The sequence below is a fragment of the Ciona intestinalis genome, chromosome 2, assembly GCF_000224145.3.
Source record: "Ciona intestinalis chromosome 2, KH, whole genome shotgun sequence".
In the NCBI taxonomy this organism is placed as follows: domain Eukaryota; kingdom Metazoa; phylum Chordata; class Ascidiacea; order Phlebobranchia; family Cionidae; genus Ciona; species Ciona intestinalis.
Window position 1 is genome coordinate 5,623,366 of NC_020167.2, and position 20,260 is coordinate 5,643,625.

Here is a 20,260-nt window from a genome sequence, read left to right on the forward strand (position 1 = left end):
CATTTAAAGAATTATAAGACCGTTGTTAATTGAACCATAGACCGTTAATAATTGTTTAAAACACGATCACTCTATTAGGATATTTTTATATTAAGTACTAAAGGTGTCCCGTTTTCCCCAACCTTCTGTACCAAGTTTTATTATTAACAAGTATATTTACCTTAGTAAGTATTTGCATTGATTGCTGCATGCTTATTTTTATTTAATAAAATTCTATTAGTGTCATAGAATTGTGTTATAACTTCAGTCATAGAATTGTGTTACCATACAAATATTGTTTGTAAAACCGAGTTTTGAAATTAAAAACTTTGAAAGAACTCGTTGCAAGCCATGAAAATAGTCTAGAAGCATTATTTGACATTTTAATAGAGATAACATGACTTTAACCCACTTAATAAAACGCTTAATATAAAGAAAAAGTTCAAATTTTAACATCCAAAGGTGTACGAACAGGAAGTGTGAAAATTACACAAAAATGAACAGATATTTACAAAACAATTCTATTGGATTGTTTGCATTACTAATGGAAAAAGAATGACGTTATATTTACAAGCACATAAAATGCTTAAAGGAGTAAGTAACTGTACTTGGCATGGTTTAGGAGAATTGGACAAAAACAAAGTTACAATTAACGACCTTGGAATAGAATGCTTCAAAACAATAATATGGCAGCAATTAACTGAGTAAAACGGTGTTTAAAACTTTGAAAAAAGATGAAATTCATATGTATTACAAATTGAAAAATTTTCGATTGCAGATTTTTTTGTTGCCAATGGAAAATAAAATAACCTTAGTAAGTTTTAAAGAAAGTGTTTAAAATTAACAACAATAATTGTAAAATTGGCTAATCCATAGCCCAAGAATTCACTTCTTTGAGTTGGGTAATCTTTCTCTTTTTACAAACTCTAGGTTAAGTATTGCCAGAAGATAAATCACAGATGTAATGGCCAATCAACAGCTGTGCAGTGTGGTTGGACTTTGAGTTGTTTAAATTAATAATTAAACCATCTTTATATCACAGTTTGCAATTAAAACAATGTATGGAGCAAAGATGCATCATCATGCAGGACTTTACTTTTGATGTAAGTATGCAGCAAAAACACTGATGATGGAAGTCTTAACCTGTGGAGAAGGTCCTGGCATCCAATATGGAGTAATTATGCTTTGAAATACATTAGAATATTAAGCAGTAGAAGCGCTTTTGTAAACTACAAATAAACATGACAATAGCTCCAAGCAGTTTACCAAACAGCGGCGGGGCTTATAGGTTAAGGTAAATGAAATGAGTTTATTATCTTAATCGTCTTTGCTTTTCTCTTTGTCAGTTTCAGCTTCACTAAAATCAGAATAATCAGTCGGCTCTTCTCCTGGCTTTAGAAGTTTCCCAATAAATTCATATTTTTCTAAAAAAATATTAGTAATTAGTAATGGAAAACTTTGTTAAATAAATGTTTTTACTACACAATTTAAATAACCATTTGTTATGATGTGTGGAAACCCATTTATTAGGACAAGTGCCATTGGTTTGTTTAAAGAAATTATAGGCACCTACAATGTTGTATGAACATATAGGTAAACCTTCGGTGGTACATAGAACAAAACTACTAAAATTTCTTCAAGATGGTGGTGGAATGCAAGAAGGCAGTTCTACTTCCTGTTTAAAGTTGATTTCTGAGTCGTTATACACACACACGTGTGTCAAATGACCACACTAGTACTATAAGACAGATGCTCCACTCTTACACTGGCACTTACATTAAAAATGTGACTAACTACCACCATTGCAACTATACTTTGGCTTAAAATATCTTTAATAAATTGCCGAGATCCAACTTAAATAACACACCGTAATAAGCCCTTTGCATTGGATGAATTGGTGCTTAAAATGGGACGGTGCTTCCAATATATGAATGGAAGTATTACAGTAAATAGCAGCATATGTGAACCCAAAATCATATCTTTTGTTTTGATTATGGGCTGTGGTCAACAGGGTAACACAGCAGAAAGTCTATTCAGACACACAACTACCATTGAGCAAACAATCTTAATTTTCCTTATAAGTAACAAACTTAATAAAATAAAAAACTTACAATATGCTACATAGGCTTACTACATTGATAAATTTGTATAAAACCAATGCGCATAAAACATATTAACATATATATTGATTTTATGATGTATTATTATTATGTATTCTTTACAGTGAGATTAACCATTTAATTAGTTGTATAATTAAACCAAGGCAGTTCATCAGCATTTAACTGACAGAGGAACAAACAGTTTGCATCCATGTGGATATTCTGTTTTTTCCAGGAAAACAGTTGCTTTCCTTTTATATCCACTGAATCCAACACACATACAAGACAACAGCAAAGCAATACAACCTAATTGAGTTTGTGCCTACACTAACGCATGTAAACACATAGCGGCATAGAATAACTGACATATTATTGACAATTTGTCTACATACCAGAAAACTGCATCTCCCATTCCCTGACACTTTCCATTTCCATTGCATTTAAATCAGAAATATCATCATAACCATCTTTAATTGTTTCCTTGTCCAAACGAAATTGAGCTAGTCCTCTTGATGCATCTCTGCCAGCAAACACACCATATGGCCCATCTAATAAAGAAATAAACAGATGAATTTCGTTTACAACACAGATATTTGAATAATTAAACAACATAATCTAAAAGTATGTTCTAAAAAAACCTTTAAACATAGTACAGTCAACCCCGCTTAATCGGCCCACGTTTAATCGGACCGCTTTTCGCTGGTCCCGAATCTAAATACATTTTTACGTACAATCTTCCCCGGTTAAACGGACCAATACCCCGCTTAAACGGACCATTTTCCCGAGAAAATTCATCTACTATTTAAAGAGAAAAAGCGAGTGTTTCTTTCTTGACGATCGGCAGCAGACGCGAGAACTATTTAGAAAGGGCGACGCAGGGGTCGGATTATGACACACTTTGTTCACCCCGCATAATCGGACCAGTTTGGCTTGGTCCCGATGTGGTCCCATTAAGTGGGGTTGACTGTATCTACTATCCAGTATGTTTTAAATAGGCACATCAATGAGTTGACAATGCAATAAAAATAACAGTCAATGTATCTGAGAAAGGAAAAGCAACAATCAGTCGAGGTTTAACAAAAAAATGGTGTTTTATGACTAAAGGAAACTTTACCGGATATACCTTGCCATATATATCTGGGTTCTGGTCATATGCTGCATTATATACACACAATACATAAACACTACAACATGCATCTCCCATTTACTTGGAAAATTGGTAAATTACATGTTCATTGAAATGTTACCTAACCTGGGCCATAAAATTTCTTTCCTCGCGTAACATCAAACACTTTCCCATTCACAGCGATTAGTATTCTCCCATCATGTGCCACCCCATCATACTCCCTTAACTCTTCGATTGACATGTCCCTCTTCTTCATCTTTGGCATCTCTGGCTCAGGAGGAGGACCAAAGTTATCCTGCAGGTGGTAAAAATATTTATATAATATTGGTAGAAGTACAACAGAGAATAATATGCACGCTCATACAAATCAGAAGAAGGATCAAAATTATTTTGCAGATGGTAAAATTATAATATTCATATTATCAATAGAGAACATTACACACGCTCCTACTCAAGCAAAATATGAATATGCTAATGAAAGGCGTACTGGCCACTAGTACTTGTAATACGTGCAAGCTGGGAATGGTTGGTTACATGGGGGCATTTGTAAAGTCAACCATATCTAATGGATCTGCTATGAAAATAGTACAGATAAAAATCAAGTTGATTTCGTACCATCAGTGCATCAGATACTTATTTTTCTTTACTTTATTTGAGTATTTCTTCACATTTTTTTTCAAGAACCGTTCTACTTTATGATGACTAAATTAGGGTCAGATACGCAGAACTCGCGAATAGATATACTAATCTTGCCAAATCCTGATGTATTTTTATGGATCACTCAAACACGGTTTACTTACTTCTGTAGAGTTAGATTTGCAAATCTTGTACAGCAAATATCCACACACCATCATTAATCCAATGTTTATTGGATTCTTGAAAATACTTTCAAGTAAACCTATGCTTTCATCAGCATCCATTTTATTTCATACACAACTTAGAACTACCACATATAATAATGAACCTATACCAGAATACAATAATGCAGAGGTATAATAAATGGCCACATACCATTATAAAATGATTAATAAATGATATATAAATACGCAATTGTACAACTCGGGACTGCAAATTAAATTGTAAACTTATCTGGTCAACTTTGTCATTGCCTAAGAATATTTTCGTAAATGTGTGTATGAAACTAAAAATATCATATGTATATATATATATACTGATTATGACCAATAAAGTATAAGACTATAAATGCTTTTAATGAGTTCTCACATAAACTGTAAGTTTAATGCCGATGCATCAATTACTGTGCGAAACAGATCAGTCATTCGCTCGTAAGGAGAAATTATAAATTAAAATCGCTTACTGGGCAATAAGATTTATATGATCAGATTCAGTTTAAAATGGTGCAAACTGTGCAAAAACTTAAAAAAAGGCCATTATTAGTTTAATGTTATGCATTTGTACACGAAGAGTAGGAACAACAAGAGAGCACAGCTTAATTAAAAAAAAGAGATCTATGATGGTATTGAGAAAGTTGGTGCGTATATACGTTTATACAGCAAAATAAATCATAAGTTGCAATTAAATCCAAAAAAGTTGGCCTTTTTTTATTTTCGGCCAAAACTCCTTTATTATGTAATATAAAACCTTTAAAAAATGTTATAACATATATATTGCTTATGTATATTTATTGCATTGAATGTTATAAATTGGTTAGGATTAAACTAAAATTTTGATCGATGGCATTAGATCAAACAATAAAGTAGTATAAATATTAATTACTAGTTCATTACTCCAGCGAAAGTCAATTTTTACTTATAAAATATACTTGTACTTTATAAAACCCAAAGTACCTACCAAAAGAGCATTAAAAACACTCATATCACGTCCTTAAAACTACACGCTACGTGTTGTACAACGTAAGCGGCACGTAGAGCAAACATTCGTGGGGAGCTCAGCAAAAAATGCCCTTTTTCCGATGTGCTTAAAATGGATAAGCGCTAGTTCATGTTGCTCTGATGTGTTCAAGAGTCTGTCTAAACATAAAACAAGATCGTTTGTATAGTACTTTAATGCAATTTGAACATTGTTGAGTACATTTGGTAGTTTTTCACAAAATAATCTTTTTTTAAGATTTATAAAACATTAGTGCGTCTAGTAACTTCCCTCAGCAACAATGACACGTGCATCACTGCATTCACAATTTGTCTTGTCTGCCGACAGTTTTGTAAAGTGAGCTGGCTTATTCATGCTGGTTACTGTTTAAGCCACGTTTGCTTTGATCGTTTGGTCGTGGAACATAAGTATGGGTACTAGAAACGGGTTTGTTACTACGAGTAAAACCGACCTCCCAATATTTGCTGTACGACAACGACTTATAGAGGAGTTTAAGAAATCAGAAACCAGCATCGTTATCGGTGAAACTGCCAGCGGAAAGACAACCCAGATTCCACAATTTTTATACAATTGTGGCTTGCATAAAAATGGGTTAATAGCATGTACTCAACCACGCCGAGTGGCTGCAATCACAATTGCACAACGTGTTGCACAAGAAATGGGCACACCAGTGGGTCAGGAAGTTGGATTCTGTGTTCGGTTTGAAGATTCTACAAGTTCACAAACTCGCATTAAGTACATGACAGATGGTATGCTGCTAAGGGAATCCATTGGTGACAGACTGCTGAAAAAATATTCCATTATTATCCTGGATGAGGCACACGAAAGAACGATACAAACAGATGTACTTTTCGGGGTAGTTAAATATGCTCAGGTCCAAAGAAAAGCTGAAAATCATAGAAAATTAAGACTCATTGTCATGTCCGCAACCATGGATGTTGATCATTTTGCAAAATATTTCAGTAGTGCCCCAGTTCTTTATGTGGAGGGTAGACTGCATCCAATCAAAATAAATTACACTCGTGAAATCCAGAGCGATTATATTGGCGCTGCATTAACTACTGTGTTTCAGATTCACCAAGAAGAGCCTGCCCAAGACGATATCCTTGTTTTTCTTACAGGTCAAGAAGAAATTGAAACAGTTGCGCAAACAATAAAAGATCTTCAACTTTCTTTGCCACTCAGTTTACCAAAATTAATTGTTTGTCCTTTATATGCATCTCTACCTCATAGTTTGCAACTGAGAGCCTTTAAATCTACCCCAGCTGATTGCAGAAAGGTGGTTCTCTCCACAAACATTGCAGAAACTTCTGTGACGATAAGAGGTATCAAGTTTGTTGTTGATACTGGAAAAGTAAAAGCGAAAAGTTTTAATGCCAGTACTCATTTGGATATCTTATCCGTTCAATCAATTTCACAAGCTCAGGCATGGCAGCGTGCAGGAAGAGCTGGAAGAGAAAGACATGGAATTGTTTACAGATTGTACACAGAGGCACAATACTTCAATTTCTCACCCAACACTGTTCCAGAAATTCAGAGGTGCAATGTTAGCAATACTATTCTCCAATTACTTGCTATTGGAATAAAAGATATCCATGCGTTTGACTTTATTGACCCACCATCAAAGGAATCTATTTCTTCAGCATTTAGTGAGCTGACTCTTCTAGGAGCAGTTGTGCAATCTGGGTCTAAATTGTATGAGCTTACTGCACTGGGCCAAAAAATGTCTGTCTTCCCTCTGGATCCTAAACTCAGCAAAGCTATTGTTTGTGCCATTCCACAAAACTGTGTAGAAGAGATGCTGAGCTTAGTTTCAATGTTGTCTGTTGAAAGCGTGCTGTATACTCCACAAGCAAAGAAGGATGTCGCACTGGATGTAAGGCGAAAGTTCACATCAAATGAGGGAGATTTTGTTATGCTCCTCAACATATACAGAGCTTTTAAACAAAGCAAAGGAAGTAAATCATGGTGCTTTGAAAACTACATCAACCATCGTAACATGAACGTTGTTTTCGAAATAAGAAAACAAATACGAGGACTATGCCTAAAAGCAAATGTACCGTTAACTTCCAATCAGAGAGACATGAAAGTGTTGCGTCGCTGTGTAGCTCATGCTCTGTTCACCAACGCAGCTGAACTGCAGACTGATGGAACATACAGAGCCATTGACTCAAATGAAACTGTTCTAATTCATCCTTCATCATGTTTATTTCAATCTAAACCTTCATATGTTGTGTATCGTGAGTTAATCCATACTTCCAAGTGTTACATGAGGGATCTTTGTGTGGTAGACCCTGACTGGTTGTATGAGGCAGCTCCCAATTACTTTCAATCTAAATTGAAAGGAAGAAGATAATTTCTTGCTTGTCCCAAAAAATCATGCAGTCAGAGAAATCATGTTCCCTCTTCCATTAGACCAATTTTTACTGCATGATCTTGTTTTTAGCGTTTTATGTTTTCATTTCTGCTGCCATAACTGCCTTACATTTTTATGATTTATTTTAGACTCTTTTTGTTCTGCCTGGCTTAACTGACATTTGACAATACACTGTCTCCAAACACAATAAGAAATAAAATATTTAATTTACAGATTTTATAAAAACAGATCTGAAATTGCACTCACATGGAAGAAAAAGATAGGACATTTAATCTTTGATGCTAGTTAGATATCTGCAGTCACACCAAGCTGTTTGAAAACAACAAATTGATGCTCGACTTAACATAAAATATTTGAACTAGTCAGAAAGAAGTTAGAAGTATGTCTAAAGGTATAGTACAATCTACAATCCATAATATAGGGATGGCAACAGAAATGCATAGTAGCTGTATGCAATTTAGTTGGTGGTATGTTCAAAGTAGCTTATACCCAAGTAGTAAACACTGTTTTAAGTTCAATTACATCACACATGTGGACTATTGTTTAATTAACCTAAAGAAATAGCTTAACAATACAGTTACAGATATATTTATTATGTATAGTGAGAATAACTATATTTAAAAACATACAGAAAATTTGCCATAAATCACCCATTGATCTATGAACTATTTTTTCGTTTGATCTCTTGCACAAGTTTAGACAATTGCTCCATGCTCTTTGCTTGGTCTTCCTGTGGTAGAATGGTAGGGGCATCACCCAACATATGAAACCCTGGTCCCATTCTAATTTGGGGAGCACTTTGGTTTATCTCATATTGTTTTAGATGTTCGACCACATCCTGGTTTACAGGAAAATGTCCGTATGGTTCCAAACATAACTCCACCCTATCTTCATCTCTGTTGTACAGAAACAACTTGTCAGGAATCAATGGAAGTTTACAGTGTTTGTCATGCTCAAGGCCGATATCGCTCTGAAATTGCCGGTAAAAAACACCACCTGGGATAAACAAATGTGGCTGTGATACAGCAAAGTCCCACATTGTTTTATAGATGCTCCGGCTTTGTTCTGTGCGAATATTCTTAAGTGCTTCACTTAGTGGAATTCCTTGTGCTAAAGGCTGAAATGTGCTAGATAAGCTTTGCGTTACAGAGCCATGCTGTGCTGGTTGTTTGAGTATCATTGGCAGCATCTTTTCAATGTTTTTGTTACTCATAAATTTCGACTGCTTCGTAATTGTTGAACTTTTTCTTTCCACTTTTATGCTGTCTCCATTTGTAAGCCCAAGAGGTCCATTGGCAGGCTCAAGAGGTTTTGGTGGGTAGCCATGTTTCAAAATTTGCTGATCGACAGGAATGTTGAACTTCTGGTATGCAAGCGTTTTGAGCTCATTTAATTCTGTGTCGGCATCAACTTCCACTGTAATACTCTCTTCTAACGTGTGAAGTTTAATTTTCGGTTTTCCGTTTGATTTCGGTGAGGAGGGTGCAGAATCAGGAGAGGACGAGAGTGATGGTATTTTTTCTGCTGTCTTACTCTTATCATCTTTTACAGAGCGTTTTTTGAACATTACCAAAGAATTTTCTTTTCGCTTAACAAAGGTTTTACATGGAGGTTTGTGATGGTCTATCTGCATATTATATGAGTCACCACCAACATCCAAAGCGAGCTCATTACACCTAATGCGAATTTGTGTTGCAATCCTCTGAATAAGATGTTCAGTACCAAACATTCCATCGAAATGCTCATCTACTATTTTTTGCGCCTCAATCTCAGGATCACTGTTATAGCTTGGATTTGAGTCGCCATAAAACCAAGTTACCTGTCAAAAACAAGTGTTAATAATAAAGATAACTAAAACACCGTATATTAAGCATATAAGTTAAAGTGATTCTCAGGATTACTTTTATAACTTAGATTTGAGTTCCATAAAACCAAATTACCTATCAAAAGCAAGTACTAATGATAAAGCAACACTGTATACCGAGCATATCAATTTAAGTGATATTTACTTTTGCATGAACTGTTTTATCTCCCCATTCCACAGACAAGACAAGTTCTTCGGGTAAGTTATCATATTCCCGACCACCCCAATAATGTTTCTTTCCACACATGCACTTGGCTGTTGGTGCACTAGGAGTAGATGTCGCATCACCATCTTTGTACGATATCTCCCCCATACCATTAATGGGACGGAGATCAGTTCCGCATTTCGAACATTCGTACTCGTGAACTGTAAGCCTTTTAAACCAAAGAGAATCATTAATGTTTGCTTTATACTCAAACATTATATAAGTAGAGACAAAAAAAAAATATATATATTCATAATTTATGTGCAACAAATTAAATAGGGGCCTACCTGACCAATCTCTAGTTGTTAATGTTATAGACTTAGACAGAGTTAGACTTATACATTTACAGTAGTGTTGTGGTACAATTCATAATATACATAAAAGTACAGAAAAATTAAAAAAAATTTAAATTAAAATATATATATTCATTATTATGATCAACACTTTTAATACCTGTCCAAGCTCTGAATTGTAATGTTACAGACTTAGAATTATACATTTAAGGTTGTATTGTCGGCTGTCGCACAAATGAAAGTACTGATAAAAGTAAAATAAATCATATATTTAATATTACAAGCAACAAATTTAATACCTGTCCAAGCTCTGATTGTAAACACATTTCAACTTGTTTAATGGAAAGCTGTAAACTTTCCCTTCTATAGGAGGACCATGGCAATCGACCAATAGTTGGTATAATCGCCCTCTCGGACGTAAATCTTTAAGTGGAGGAGAGGATTTCTCTTGTAATGACTCACACATCTGTATTGGATAGAATGTTATTTAGTGATAAATGTCAGGGTAAAGAACACCTGCAAATTCTATTTTTCCTAAAATAGCGATTACACATATTTTGATTTCATTAAGAACAAATTAATGTTAAAATGCCTGCTAATTCAATTTTTCCTAAATTAGCCATAGTTTCTAACTTACCAGACAATGAAACAAGGATTTCTCAGTGATTGCATTTTTTGCAAGCTTTGTAACAATGTCAGGTCGAATCCCAATCATGTTGTTTGGGCGATATACTTTCTGGTAGTATTCAGCCACCAGTGTTGGTGAGATTTTGTAAGAGTCTGTAAAAAGTTCTTCCATCGCTGATACCAACTTCTGGGTATAACTGTAAAGCATAACATCAATAATAAGAAAACACTGATAACCTGTATCTATTGGGAATATGTTCTATATTTGATGATTAAACATAAATGGCTCGCTTGTATGCTAGCTGTAGCGACCACGTTTATTTCTAATTTAATAAAAATATGTTTTTAACTGTAAGCGTGTTTTAGCAACTGTTGTTTTGTCGCTTTACACTGTCTTTTCGTTTCAAATATTTTTAAATTTTTGATACCGTAATCGAAGAGACAAATAAAGCTATTATTATTACCAATAAAATTAGGCATATATAAACAACCCTCTAAACTATAACAACCAATCAGTTTGTGTAATATTATCATTAGATAACACAGTTTTTGGTAAGATTTCTTTAAAAGTTAATGCCTTGATACCTGATTTTTAGTGGCTTCCCAGCACAAACTGTCAAACTTCCATCTGAGTTAAAGGTGAGGTACCTCTGACCTACTTCTTGACTTACACCCCATATTCGGGGCACGAGGTGCTTTGGAATGTGTGGCAATGTCTTTCCTTCCACTGCCACTAGTGCAACAAAGTGGTTATGCCCTCTACCACTCCATGCAATGCAGATGGGAGATTTACTTAAACAATCTTCAGGTTCCACCATCACTGGCACAAATAGACCGGTGTAATCACCAGCATTTTGTAAATTCTAAAAACCACAGATGTTTAGCAATTTATCCCACTTTTCCCTCACACTACCGCATACCTAGATAGTTATTGTACATGGTACTATTTTGTTACGTTAGCATTGAAACTATACGTCACAATCATCACTATTACTATTCAATGCCACGTGGTACATTGCGCAACAATGTTGCAATCACTTTCAGTATGTTTACAGTTGTTGTGTAGGGGGTTGTATACATGTATTCTTCACCTAACATTCCCTATGGAGTGACTCTATTCATTCTTTAGTTTTTTTATACTAAATAGGCTTTACAATAAACTTGAAATAAGCTTACGCCTTATCCTCTAATACCTTCATTGAATCCAGCAACATGATTGGGCGTTTTAAGATGTTGGAAAGAGCAAAAATATGAATATTTCCCAACCCAGCAGCAACACCTCCCGCTGTACAATATGGGTCAGCTTCTTCTATTATTCCATCCCATTCTGTATCATCATGGAACTCTTTAAACATTATCTACATGGAATAAACATTGTAAGTATAATTATAAATGCGAAATGTAATGTAATACACATAATTTGTGTATAAAATTGTAAGCAACTTATTGTTTAACAAGTAAGCATTTAAAAGCCGCAATACTTTCTGTACGCCAAAATAGCAATCACTAAGCAAGTGGTTATTTACAATAGAAAGACTCTTTACCATGCTCATACATCAGACTTCTCAACACATTCATAAAAACGCAGCTTAACATTTATTTATATTTAATCTTTGTGGGTGAAGTCTTTGGTGAGGATATGTGATTTAGACCAGATTTGGTCCATTATCCTAACACCGGGAAAATCTCATTAAATTCTTTCATGCGATCGGTGTCGCTCAGTCCTGGACTCCATCGACAACACTATTCCCCAACCTCATCGTATACACACCTTGTACTGTTCCAATTTTCTCTTTAAGTGGTTTTGCAAGTTAATACGAAGACCATGCCAGAATAATTCACGACCGATTAGAGCTCTAGAAAGAGCGTGAACCAAACAATGTCCGTCGCCATCTGCATGGATTGGTATCAACCTTTCCTCGTTGTTGTGTGCAGTTTTTAAAGTATCTGTAATGCAAGAATTTATTCAAAACACAAATATTTCAGAAACATGTTGTTTGAACACCTGTACAATACACATAAAATAGGTTGTTATATGGTGAATTGGAAAACTAAACGATTGAGTTATCCTATTGTAGCAAAACTGTCAATAACAATCAGTGTACAACAGATGTTCTCTTTTACTGTAAGAGTCCTGCTAAAGAACACATTTGCCCGCAGTGGTAGAAGTATGGGAAATCCAGTAGCGCAGCCAGAAAAAAATAAGGGAGGGGGGGTTTAATCAAAAAATTAAAAAAAAATATTTTTTTTAACATTTTTTTTTGGTTTAAAAGGGGGAGGGGGGTCGCGACCCCCTAACCCCCTGGCTGCGCCACTGGGGGCATCAAGCAATATATTTTAGTTACAATGTTGGAGATTCAACCACTTAACCATGGCCCCAGTAGTACAAGAATGTTAATTAATGAACATTGATGCCTTCTGTTCTTTTTATGAAAGAAAATACTGTTTCCGCGTACAGAAACTTCTTGTTGAACCCAGTACTAAATAAGTTAAAATTAGAACAAACCTAATAAAGTTTGTAGATAGTTGATGCTACCAGTTCTATCCTTCCCATAGCCTTCCACATCAATATGAGTGGGTGATATATGAAACGATCTTGAGCCAAGCACTTTACCACAATCTATGATCTCAGAGTTACATAGTTCACTTAGCAAGGTGGCTCTGTTGATAATGTCACTAATAAGCTAATTTTAAAATTTATTTATTCAATTTATTAAAAAGATTTAGTATGTTTAATAATGAATATTGCTATCTACTGTGGGCATATGTGTTCGTGGGCAAGACACTTAACAGCAATTGCTTCAACCCCAGAGTCACTAATGTGTTGTCTAAACTGTTAGCCATACAAATATAAATATATATATATATATATATATATATGAAAACAACACCAACAAAAACAACCCACAAAGTGACATACATGGTAACTCGTAAGCTAACACAAGATGTATAAAACAGAACACCGGTGTTATAACTTATTACAAGTTTACAACTGCCATTTTTTAGCTATGCGAGGACGAGTCGCATTCATTAAATAGCGAAAGAGAATGTTAATTAACTATATCTTTTAACGTATCTCGGTAGTTGGTACACAATTTGTTCATAACTTTTTACATAAACATATTTAGGATGATATGGCCAATATTTAAAAAGTTTATATATATAATTCAGAACATGAACACACTGAAAAAACATCAACGCCAAAAAGTCATACTTTCCAGCTTTGTTCATTCCATAAGTTGTTAAGAACGGGGAGAGAAGTTTACAAATAAAATTGGACAATCCATTTACTCTGACAAAATCACTTCCTTTCTTTGGTTGGTCATGAATAATACGTGAGATCTGCAACAAGATAGTCGTTTCATATTTAATCACTTATTTATACTGTATGTGTTAAATTAAGTGTTAAATGCATGATTTCGTGAACAATCCACTGTTTATTAGAGTTGCAAAATGTGTATTTTATATAAATAATATAGTTTTTGATGTACAAACTGTAGATACTCTAATCATTCATAAAACTAGTTCATTATTCTCAGGAACGGTATTGATCGTAACCTACCATTGACTGTAAAGCTTTAGCCTGATCTGCCTTTTTCTTATTTAAAAGGCTTTCCTGTTTATGTTGTTGGCCACAGCTTGTGCATTCCACCGATGAAGTTTTTAGATAAAAGTACAACAATGTCTGAAAAACAAACACAATAAATAAAAACCATGTATTGCACTAATGGTTACTTATGCGCTAACCACCGAGTGGTTAGCGCGTCTGCCTGTAGCCCAGAGGTAATGGGTTCAAGGCCCGAGGCTGCTACCATTGTGGGCGTATGTGTCTTTGGGCAAGGCACTAAACGGCAATTGCTCCAACCCAGTGGTCAGCCATACATCAGCCATACATAAAAAAAAAAAAAATACCTCCCAAAAAATAATAATTACCCACAAAGTAACATATACATGGTAACTCGTAAGCTGGCACGAGGTGTTAAACCCGTGTGATAACCACTGTCGTTTTCCGGCCACGCGAGGATAAAGTAAGTTACATTCATTCATTCATTCACATCGTGGTAATATATAACTAGCATTGGCTACAGAACTAAATGTACTCAAAATCTTCATAAAACACACCTGACATTTTGAATCTGGACATTTTCCTTCATATACGTCACCATCAGCTTCAATATCCAACATTTCCTCATCCATTTTAAGGTATCATATATATTTTATACAGTTTCTATACAATTTAATATTGAAATTGTACTGTAAATTTCTTTGTACTGTTAAAAATGTAAAAGCTAAAAACAGTATTTTCAAAACTTTACCGAAATCGTTGGTACTTAATCAACTCTGTTCTGCTTTCTTTTATATTATTCTTGCACAACAGATGAAAACATTGCCTGCTTGGTTGCGCAATTTTACCACAGTTAGTTCCCTATTCTCTTTCTTTTGAAACAGTCGACCTATGAAATAACCTGCACCAGGGAATTCCCCGTGTTCTGAAATGTAGTTCTGTTCTTAGTTCTGATACTGAAGTTTCCACTTTTAAGTTTGGCTATAAATTGCAGTCTACAGAACTGGGATTTGTTCACCTGTCTAAAGAAAGGACTGCATCAATACTACAGCTAAAAGCATATATACTAGTATATACTAGTATATACGCTTTGGTTAGAGCCATGCGCTCTTGTTATGTACGTATTTGCCCGATCAAGAACAAATAGTAAGCAAGAGGGGAAGACTTCATTATGCTTTTGTTGCTTTTAAGATATTCAAGAAAACTTTGAAATGATCGTTGCATAGAACGTCAAGGGGAGACTTGAAATATTCGTTTGAATTAAAGAAAATAGTTTGACATCATATTCGCAGCTTTTCCAAAACATTCTGTGTCTTATAGTGAAATAATAGAGGCCTTTGTGGAAAGATAGGACACCTTTAGCACATAATACCCTAATATCCTGATCGTATTTTAAAAAAATACCGACGGTTCATGGGAGTCGATAGAGTTTTATATTTCTTTGAACTTTTTTTGTATACTACCAAAGGAGACAAGAAATAGAATAAAAAGGTGTCCAATCTTCCCCACCCTATACTACATAATATAGAATAAAACCGCGTATCCTCGTTTGAAAGTTTATTTCGTCCATACCGAAACTGAAACTTTATAATGGAATGCGCGCTAACGAAACACTGGTAACGTGACAGGGCTCGACCAATGGGAAACGGTAAAAATTTAACCTGTTTGATTAATAAATATAAACATAAGAAAAGCGGCCATGAAACGACAGCCGTTTTGCAGAGCAGATGCACAGTCTATTACGACACAGTGCACGTCGTCCATTCATTGGGCTAATGCCACAGAAGGACACGAGGTCGAACAGTGCAGCATGCGGAAGAAATAAAAAGAAAATCCCGACTAAATACTCGGTCACGACCGATACACAGCGAACGAGAGGACACCAGCAGCGTACGAAATGAAGATCCGATGTTTTGCTTTCGGGCTTTGGATTGAAATCATACAGGTTTATGCAGCTCGGCTGCGTTAGCGAAATAAATTGAGCACGCGGTGCCGTCCTTTGGGATACATGATAACAGTATTGTATATATGACTGAACAATTGCGCAGTTTGATGACGTCACGAAGCGTAATGTCATCGATGTGTCGTCAATGGGATAAAACAATGATTGCACGAGAAATCGCTGATGCGGTGAAACAGTTTGGGCCGCCCAGCGGCGATTTTTACTACAGTAACTTGATTACGAATCTTGGTTCACTACACGTTGTTAGCGAGCATTCTGTGAAAAAATTGAATGTTATAGTTTTAAAATGTAAAACACTTTTCTGGAATTGCTGACAAAACTCTGAAAACACGTACCCGCCAAATGTGTTAAAAAACTCCTCCATCTCTTTCTGAAGCTGCTGGTTCCTCTCCTCTGCTTGTTTCAAACCACGCTCGGCATTTCGTAGTCTGATGCGCGTCATTGCATGACGTTTAACCTCCTCTCTGTACCTGCGTGAATCATTAAACAGATGATTAACAACAACAAGGTTATAAGATAGCGTTACATCATATACTACTGTGGGGTAGGGTTGGACACCTTAAGCACGTAATATCCCAATATAAAATTGAGCGTTTTTTGTTAACAACCAACAACAGTCTATGGGAGTCGTGAGAATACGATTGTATAAATCTTTGAATATTATTTGTTTACTGCCAAATGGGTTAAGAAAATAGGATGAAAATGTGTTCTATACCAATAAACTATCTCCCCCCACCCGAATATAAAGTTTATTTTTACAAAATGCGCTTAATGCTTATAAAAGTCATATTGGTATAGCAAGATAAATAACTTATTATGTTGACATAGGTTGTACGAATTCCCTCTTGCACTCACCTTAATTCAGTTACTGACTCTGTGCTCTGTCTGCTTAACATAGATTGGTCAAGTTGTTGCTCCAACACTGAAGTAGTGCACGACTCCCCAATGGATTCTATACCAATATAACTATATTAGAAACGCAGTAATGTAGGTATCTTCAAAACCAATCACGCATTTTAAAATACTCGACTAAAGCAAACGCAGACTTAAATATTCTTGTAAATATTCTGTTACTTCTGCTACCAGGCATAATATAATGTAAATAATCTTTTAACTGCTCTTTCAACTGGTATATGAAAAACGTGGTGTATTTTCGACGTTTCGTCCGCCATTCGGCAAGACTTCAAGCCGAAACATCGGAAATACACTACGTTTTTTTATACCAAATGAGCCGCCGTTAAAGGAGAAGGACTGCTTAGAAAAGTTATTGTTATACGAGGCTATGAATCGGCAAGTTATATAGTAGGGTGGGGGAAGATGGAACACCTTCGGCGCATAATATCCGAATATCCTGATCGTGTTTTAAACAGGTAACAACGGTCTATGGGAGTCTTAAGCATATAGTTTTATAATTCTTTGAAAGTTCCTTGTTTACTACCAGCACATTGGACGAAAAAATAAAGTTAAACTGTGTCCCATCTTCCCCCACCCTACTCTAGGTGAAATTGCAAATGTGGAGTTACTGTCAAAGTATAGTTGAAATGTGAAAACCTTACCTTCACCGTTGGAGAAAATTCTACCGCGACCTAGCGGAAGATCAATAGGTCCCATGGAGGTTGGAGAAGATGGGAATATTGAAGTAGAAGACTTCATCTTCATGATGTAGTGTTCCTCCAACATCCGGGATCGTTTCTCATGTTCCAGTCTTTGCTTTCGAAGCTCCTCCTAGTAAAATGAAAAAGAATTTCGTATAAATTAAGTCTTAAGAGGAGGATATTTAATTCATTAGGCAATAAAGTAGGGTGGGGGAAGATGACTTTCTTGCCTCAATGTAATGAACAAAGAACATACAAGGAATTACAAAACCGTATCTTCAGGACTCCCATAGACCGTTATTAATTGTTTAAAACACGATCAGGATATTTTGATACTAGCTCTAAAGGTGTCCTTACCACACAGTATTATACAAATGTAATTTATTTTTACTGCTACTACTCTTACTACTCTACTATATATGAATTTGGTTTCGACCCTTCCTACCTGAAGTACTTTTACGTGTTCCTCCATCTCTTTATACGACAATGGTTGTCCACACACACTCGGTGATTCTGATGACATTGCATGCGAGGTTCTTGCAGAGAAGGGCACTATGACGTCACGATCGCGAATAGCCGCGCTGGCCGATGTCAAGTCAGTTTCAGCTCGGGAGTTCGGTCGACTGCCAGAATCCTATAAAAAAAAACATATTGCAGTTTTACTAAAAAAATGCCGAAATCCTACAAATAATTTTTTTATCGTATATAGGTTGAATAAAAAAATATATGTTAAGGTTTACTTTAGACCACGTAAAGTACCTGGCTATTGGAAGCTTTGTTTCGTCGGTGGGTACGTGATGGAACTTTGGGGACAAAATGGGATCCTCCATCGCTCCCAGAACCTACAGATGATCGACTAGCGAGGTCGGAACGACTGAGTCGGCCGCCGGGAGAACGGGTATCTATCACAGTGCGAGGATCACGGTGCAAGTCGGCCTCGGTTGGTATGCTTCCTCGGTGGCTTGAAAGAGTGGAAAATGCTCGGTCGTCTGGTGGTACGGATTCGGTGTTTGATTCTTCGTCGCTGAGATTTTCATCAATAGAACGAATGCGTCCCTTGCGACGTCCGGCCCGGGATCGGGGTAATGGTTGATCGTTGGCCGGGTTAGAGTGAAACGAATCCCGCTCACCGACGCTACCAGCGACGGCGTTGGTTGAGGAACGTGGCGAGTCGGATATATTGGCTGATTGAACGGATGGTGTACTTACGTTGTTAACGTAATACGAATCCTCTGTTGGAACGGAAACGCTAGGAGATGCTCCGCTTTCGTTACTTTTACGCCAGTCATTGTTTAACCTAGCAGAAAGTGCTTTAGTCGGAGTGATGTCACTGCCCGCCTGTGAGGAAGCGGTGACGTTATCATAGACCGACTTTCGTTGATCTGCGCCTTCCACATCCAAACCACTATGTTTTCTTCGCAGAGGCTTGAAGGGTTTGCCTCGGATCGGGGGCGGGACAACAGGTACCGGTGGAGCCGCCCGTTTCGAAGTATTCTCGGGGGTAGGACCCAGACTTCCAGTCCCACTATCATCCGTTGCGTGTCGCTGCCCCAATGTCCCGAGGGGTGAAGTGGTTGGGGTAAGGGTTCCAAACCCAGCGTCAGGGGGAATTCCCTCCGCGTCAACGGCTACGTCAGGTATTGAAGGAATGTTTGAATTGTTTTCAATGTCATCAGGGAAAAATGATCTGCAACAAATTTCATTTAGTTTAAAACTGATGTTTATCGCAGCTACTTTGCATACATTTATCCCAACGATAATTCTCTCTAGAGTTTTTGGGTACACAATATAAATGTAGGGGGCGGGATGGAAGAACTTTTCATTCCCTTTTTCGTCCCATTTGGTAGTAAACAGAGAAGTTTTAAAGAATTCTCAAACTGTATCCTCACGACTTCCATAGACCGTTGTTAATTGTTTAAACACAATCAGGATATTTGGATGTTATGGGCTAAAGGTGCCAGTCTTTTTCCACCCTACTATATACCTCCGTTGTGTTTCTACTTACTTGTGTTTTGATATGAACTGCTTCATGACCTCTTGCACATAACTAGCATCCGACATCATCTGCATCGGATCTTCTTGTTTCGACCGCATGATGTTGGGACCGAACACCATCGCGAGATTGTTGACGTCCATCTTGTTTTTCTTTGACTGCTGTTGAACTTCGTCCAAGAAACGACAGATGTATCTAAAAATACGTTAATATTTTTTACTTGTTATATTTTAATTGTAAGTAGCGTTTTAAACGATTTAAGCTTCGAAACAAAACTATTTTAATAATGTAGTATAATATGGGGAGGGGTGATATAAAACACATAATTTCCCACTTGATAGTAAACAGAAACATTTAAAGAATAATAAAACCGTATTACCACAACTCTCATAGACCATTGGTAATTGTTTAAAACACGATCAGGATATTTGGATATTTTGTGTCAAAAGTGTGTCCCATCTTACCCCACAGTAATATATGACAAACATATACCTAAGTAACTCAAAGTTGGACTGTGGCAGGGCTTGGAGCTGTTCCCGGAAAAGAATCCGTGCTTCTTCGTTTTTCTTTTCACTTATGTCATCGGTGACGTCAGATGAAAGCAGTTTCGCGGCACCAATAAGAGGATCGTATTTTTCGAATGGAATGACTGGTTCGGGAAGTTCGCGCAGGTATCCCTTTAATAACGAAGCCACAGTGTGCACATCAGTGTTCCTATGATAT

At 36.4% G+C, this 20,260-nt stretch overlaps 4 protein-coding genes across 8 annotated transcripts in view; 1 reads left to right on the forward strand and 3 right to left on the reverse strand.

Moving 5' to 3' along the window:
- Window positions 1-339: 339 nt before the first annotated feature.
- LOC100183066 (membrane-associated progesterone receptor component 1) lies at window positions 340-4,170 on the reverse strand. The gene is made up of 4 exons (XM_002131547.5): window positions 4,005-4,170; window positions 3,331-3,499; window positions 2,471-2,626; window positions 340-1,403 (listed from the first exon to the last, which is right to left on the reverse strand). The coding sequence occupies exons 1-4, from the start codon at window positions 4,122-4,124 to the stop codon at window positions 1,297-1,299; spliced, it is 552 nt and encodes a 183-aa protein (XP_002131583.1). The 5' UTR covers window positions 4,125-4,170; the 3' UTR covers window positions 340-1,296.
- Window positions 4,171-5,294: 1,124 nt separating this feature from the next.
- LOC100185433 (ATP-dependent RNA helicase DHX33) lies at window positions 5,295-7,645 on the forward strand. Its single transcript, XM_002131631.5, has one exon. It carries the CDS (start codon window positions 5,465-5,467, stop codon window positions 7,409-7,411), a length of 1,947 nt encoding a protein of 648 aa, XP_002131667.1. The 5' UTR covers window positions 5,295-5,464; the 3' UTR covers window positions 7,412-7,645.
- LOC100186232 (deubiquitinating protein VCIP135-like) lies at window positions 7,634-14,730 on the reverse strand. The gene is made up of 11 exons (XM_002126476.4): window positions 14,544-14,730; window positions 13,984-14,106; window positions 13,636-13,763; window positions 12,928-13,082; window positions 12,193-12,368; window positions 11,615-11,779; window positions 11,007-11,284; window positions 10,432-10,618; window positions 10,094-10,260; window positions 9,442-9,670; window positions 7,634-9,251 (listed from the first exon to the last, which is right to left on the reverse strand). The coding sequence occupies exons 1-11, from the start codon at window positions 14,616-14,618 to the stop codon at window positions 8,091-8,093; spliced, it is 2,844 nt and encodes a 947-aa protein (XP_002126512.1). The 5' UTR covers window positions 14,619-14,730; the 3' UTR covers window positions 7,634-8,090.
- Window positions 14,731-15,526: 796 nt separating this feature from the next.
- Window positions 15,527-20,260, reverse strand: part of LOC100175245 (rho GTPase-activating protein 22) — a 40,053-nt gene continuing 35,319 nt past the window's right edge. For all 5 annotated transcript variants that reach the window (XM_018817641.2, XM_018817639.2, XM_026840025.1 and 2 more), the window contains 8 exons: window positions 20,030-20,251; window positions 19,550-19,732; window positions 18,304-19,231; window positions 17,990-18,178; window positions 17,506-17,674; window positions 16,805-16,901; window positions 16,285-16,419; window positions 15,527-16,204 (listed from right to left, as the gene is read on the reverse strand). In XM_018817641.2, coding sequence (XP_018673186.1) covers window positions 16,183-16,204; window positions 16,285-16,419; window positions 16,805-16,901; window positions 17,506-17,674; window positions 17,990-18,178; window positions 18,304-19,231; window positions 19,550-19,732; window positions 20,030-20,251 — 1,945 coding nt within the window. In that variant the 3' untranslated portion in view covers window positions 15,527-16,182. The remainder of the gene's footprint in view (window positions 16,205-16,284; window positions 16,420-16,804; window positions 16,902-17,505; window positions 17,675-17,989; window positions 18,179-18,303; window positions 19,232-19,549; window positions 19,733-20,029; window positions 20,252-20,260) is intronic.

Bases quoted from the DNA above. Each gene is read 5' to 3' on its own strand.
- LOC100183066 (XM_002131547.5), bottom strand. From the start codon at position 4,124: ATGGATGCTGATGAAAGCATAGGTTTACTTGAAAGTATTTTCAAGAAT. The intron at 3,500-4,004 runs GTAAGTAAACCG...TACCACCTGCAG, and splicing joins GCAAATCTAACTCTACAGAA to GATAACTTTGGTCCTCCTCC. The intron at 2,627-3,330 runs GTTAGGTAACAT...TTTCTTTATTAG, and splicing joins AAAGAAATTTTATGGCCCAG to ATGGGCCATATGGTGTGTTT.
- LOC100186232 (XM_002126476.4), bottom strand. From the start codon at position 14,618: ATGGATGAGGAAATGTTGGATATTGAAGCTGATGGTGACGTATATGAA. The intron at 10,619-11,006 runs GTATCAAGGCAT...TATGCTTTACAG, and splicing joins GGGAAGCCACTAAAAATCAG to TTATACCCAGAAGTTGGTAT. The intron at 9,252-9,441 runs GTAAATATCACT...TGTTTTTGACAG, and splicing joins ATAAAACAGTTCATGCAAAA to GTAACTTGGTTTTATGGCGA.
- LOC100185433 (XM_002131631.5), top strand. From the start codon at position 5,465: ATGGGTACTAGAAACGGGTTTGTTACTACGAGTAAAACCGACCTCCCA.